At 34.9% G+C, this 4,394-nt stretch overlaps 1 protein-coding gene across 1 annotated transcript; it reads left to right on the top strand.

Moving 5' to 3' along the window:
- Positions 1–223: 223 nt before the first annotated feature.
- LOC143610120 (GDSL esterase/lipase EXL3-like) lies at positions 224–4,083 on the top strand. Its single transcript, XM_077084692.1, has 2 exons — positions 224–633; positions 3,231–4,083. The coding sequence occupies exons 1-2, from the start codon at positions 400–402 to the stop codon at positions 3,507–3,509; spliced, it is 513 nt and encodes a 170-aa protein (XP_076940807.1). The 5' UTR covers positions 224–399; the 3' UTR covers positions 3,510–4,083.
- The last annotated feature ends 311 nt before the right edge of the window (positions 4,084–4,394 follow it).

The raw sequence follows: 4,394 nt of genomic DNA, 5'->3' as shown, positions 1-4,394 counted from the left end.
TGAAATCAAGATTATATCTAACAAAAGTATTTAGGAGTCTCATTTGTCACACTTCAAGGGTTACTCTCAGATAATGGTTAATCGTTTGGGTTATTAAAATCCAATTTACTATGTGTTTTATTATGTATTATTGTATACAAGTAGGTCAATGTCAAGCTAACTAATCTGCTATTTTATTTAGCTGAGAAATTAAATGTTAAGCAGTATGTGCCACCATACTTGGACCCATTCATAGAAGATGAAAACTTTATCACTGGTGTAAGCTTTGCATCAGGAGCCACAGGACTTGATCCTCTCACAGCAACGATAAACGTATGCATGATATAGTTTGGTATTCAGTTAAACATTTTCGAGTGATTTGCATACTGACATGTATGTTTTGCTGATCATATAAACAAGATGGTCATACCAATGGTGGATCAGCTACAAATGTTCTCAAACTACATCAGGAAACTTGAAGTATTGGTGGGTAAAGTTGAAGCAAATAATATTGTGAATAACAGCTTGTATTTGGTAGCAACAGGAAGTGATGATTTCGTCGATGATTACTTCACCTACCCGATGAGGAGAATTCAATATGATTTACCTGCTTACACTAATTTTCTAGTATTAGAAGCTTCCACTTTTATACAGGTGAAGTTGTACTCTTTTGTTTATATGTGTTTTTAATCTTGCTATAGTTTCCCGCTAATAGATTGAGCACAAGCCTTAAACTCATTTTTCATTTTAAAAAAGGATTGATAGTTATAGTCATAAATACCGTTCCATAAGTTTTATAAATTCTAATTCGGTATCCATCTAGTTAACTAAGAATGCATAAATATATCAGATATTTGGTAAAGACATTTACAATGAGTCAATGACCATGTGTCGAAACTAATTGAACCCAAATATTTCCTGTGGTAATTGCATGTTTTATGAAAAAAGTGAAAATCAACTTCTACATGTTGCGTACCTGCATGGGATATCAATATAGCAGGGAGCTAGGTTTTTACATGATTATTATACCCAAGTCTATTTGGATGAAACACTAAGCTCGTCAAAATGAACTCTTTAACTCATATATATTCGGTAATAGTGTTAGTACGTGCTTTATACGTACTTTGATTTCTGAGTTCTTGAGGAAATAAATTTGAGCCTAAGTTAACTGTAAATCCACATGACGGTGAACGTCTTTTAGAGAGGCATGGGGAGCGCATTCCCTGCCAATAATCTTGGGTGTAGCGTGAAGCCTGAGTCTGGATGCATGGAGAACAAGTAACCCATAGTTCAAACTGCCATTAAGATTTTGTAAATGCGTTTAACCACAGCCTAGTGATTGTTTGTCGAAGCATGCACACACATAAATTGTTGGGAATCAAATACTCTATATTTTGGATAAGTTTATATATGTGGAACCGATTCCTAAGCCATCAAGAAGACACAAGCATGAAATCTTGAGGAATAGAGATGAGAACGGTGAGGTGAATGTGTGGGCACAAGGATTAATCGTATAATAAATAAAGTTTTTTTAAGAGAAATTCTGGTAATGTATTTCAAATAAGATAATGAAGAGGAAATTGAGTTAGTTTAAGCATATGAAAAGGAGACATATGTCAGTTCTAGTATAGACTTTGTACTATGGAACTCACACTGGAAAGGGAATAGCGGCAAACCCAAACTAACACGAGACGAATATGGTAGATTTGCACCGTCCTAGAGACATATCAAGGATAGGAGTTCTTGGAAACATCGTATTAGGTTTATGAACTTCTAAGGAGTGTGCATATATGCTTAATTAATCTTTTGTGTGTGTGTGTTTGCGTGTGGTGGGTGGGTGGGTGGGGGGGGGGGGGTACTTTTCCTAAATTGTTGTTGCCTTAGCATTGCCTTAATTAGTGTTGCCTCACGTATTGATTTTTTTTTCTTGTTTCTTCGTTCTTTCCTTTTGTAGCTACAGTTTACTCATTATTATAAATTAGCGGTGGTTCACAACTATCAATGTTAGTACATTTGTATGGTGGTTTTTTATTACTATAGTGTAAGAAAGGTTTTTTGAGTTTGAGAGTCTCAACAGAGCAGCCTCTCTATCTTTTAGGGGTAGATGTGAGGTTGCTCTCATCGCACCACGCCGTCCTTATAACCCACCAATAGCTCTAGTACTATTGATTAGATTATTCTGGCTAAGTTTGTTTTTGTTCTGTTTGTTCTTTTTTATCATTAGGATATTTTGTTCATAAGAAAATTTGACTACGAAATATTTCTCAAAAGAAAAACAATACAAGGCTTGAATTTGAAAATGATCCCAGCTTCTTTATCTAAAATGAGGAAAACTTGCCGAACAAATATTTCTCAAATTCTACAAATATAACTGTTCTCACTTATCCACTCACAACTGACTACCTTCCTAGTTCAAACATAACTCCTATTTTGTGTTATACAGAAACTTTGCTCTTTATATCCAAAACCTCCAACCTAATCTCCTCTAGAGAAATCATTTCTTTAAAGAAATGATAATTTAACTCTATTTATTTGGATCTCCTGTGAAGAAGATGAATTCTTACAAGGAAATAACTGACTTAGTTTGACATTTAATTACAATCGATCATTGTTGCTTGAACTCAAATTTCTACGCACCTTCGTTAACCATTTAACTAAATTCACTTGTATACTCTTAATTTCATCCACAAAACTCAATTTACTATATACCCAAACTCAATCACTGATATCTCACTTCGTTTTATCGTATTAGATCCCAAAACTCAATGTACCAAATATGAATCTTAGTATTCTTCATATATCTATGAATGTGTTACACCCCACTTTTGGGACCTAGGGCGGGTGACAAACAGTTGGTACCTAATACTTTTCAAACACGTAGGGATAAATAAAAGTCTACATTATAAACTTTGAAATATAAATTACATTAACATAGGGAACAATTCATTGTTTACCAAACAAGTGATTTGAAAACTTTTTCAATTCGTACACGGGTTTTAAATAATATTCAGCTGCAAGGTTTCAACAGCCAGGAGACTATCTATCAACCTTTGAGCTTCTTGTGCATAATCTTCCTACCCTTCAGTACGGTTACCTGATAATTGATATTTAAAAGAATAAGTCAGCATTATTTTGCTGGTGAATACCAATTGCAGACGCATTTTATGAAACATTTGATATCAATGCCAGAAACAAAACTTGACCGCAGTATTATTGTCTATTGATTTTGTGTTTGGCTTACTGTTTTATAGGGTCTACATAGCCTTGGAGCACGAAGGGTGGTTGTTCTTGGTTTACCTCCAGTTGGGTGTATGCCAACTACAATATCTGTTAGTGGTAGCAAAAATAGATCATGTTCAACAATGCACAACAGAGCAGCAAAGTACTTCAACAAGAAGCTATCTTCTGAGCTTCAATCTCTTCGATCCAGAAACCCTCCAGTAAAGGTCGTCCTTGCCGATATTTACAGCCCTTTACTTGACATAGTCAACAATCCACCCTCCTACGGTAATTTACCATTTGTTTATTAGGTTGTTTTCAAGTTGAATACAAATAATACCATATCCTTCTTTTATTTAGATAATGATTTTTGGTTCCTTGAACTTTGCAACATGATTCATTTTTCTTAGAAGTAGGTTTATCTACAATTAACTTCATGGTACTAAAGAAGTCTGTTTGTATGTTCGTGTTAATGTGACCGATTTTAGGATTTGAGATTGTGGACAGAGGTTGCTGTGGCACGGGAGAGGTAGAAGTTAGCTGGCTGTGTAATACATTTGACTCGACATGCTCAAATGTCTCTAAGTATCTTTTCTGGGATAGTTTTCATCCCACAGAGAAAGGTTACAGGATCATTGTTGATAACCTTCTCGAGAGATATACTGATGATGTGCTCCGCCTTTGACGATTATGCAGCTTCACCACTCGGCCCATACTCTTCTATGATCTAGCGGTTTCCCAAGGATAAAGAACAGCACATTCATAGCTTTTTCATATTCAGGACTTCTATATAGAATCTGTAATTTTTCCTTATTATTTGTCTTTGTAGAATTATTTTTGGCCGTAATTTTTATTCTCCAACCAAAGAGCTTGAACAACCAAAATGATATAGGACAAAGCACACAAAATATATTTTACCAAAACAGAAATTGCATGACTTCTAGTCTACTATGACCAAAATAATATTTTACAAACCTAAGGCAAGGGACTATTTCTATAAGTTACTTGCATTAAATCAAACAGCAAAATTTTAACAAAGCCCTACGTTAAACAAAGACATTGTCGTTGATTAGACAAAGACCCCAATAGGTCCGTCCCCAATAATTAATTCTCTCTGACCACGCCATATAGAAATCATTGAATTAATAGCAATAATAAGCCCTGTTTGAAGAGGTCTATATCGTCGGTTGACAATC

This window comes from Bidens hawaiensis, unplaced genomic scaffold, assembly GCF_021521415.1.
Source record: "Bidens hawaiensis isolate Kalapana, Puna unplaced genomic scaffold, B.hawaiensis_p1.1 tig00023989_1, whole genome shotgun sequence".
Lineage (NCBI taxonomy): Eukaryota > Viridiplantae > Streptophyta > Magnoliopsida > Asterales > Asteraceae > Bidens > Bidens hawaiensis.
The sequence above is the reverse complement of the archived record's forward strand: the minus strand, read 5'-3'. Positions and strand labels throughout refer to the sequence as shown.

Bases quoted from the DNA above. Each gene is read 5' to 3' on its own strand.
- LOC143610120 (XM_077084692.1), top strand. From the start codon at position 400: ATGGTCATACCAATGGTGGATCAGCTACAAATGTTCTCAAACTACATC. The intron at 634-3,230 runs GTGAAGTTGTAC...ACTGTTTTATAG, and splicing joins AAGCTTCCACTTTTATACAG to GGTCTACATAGCCTTGGAGC.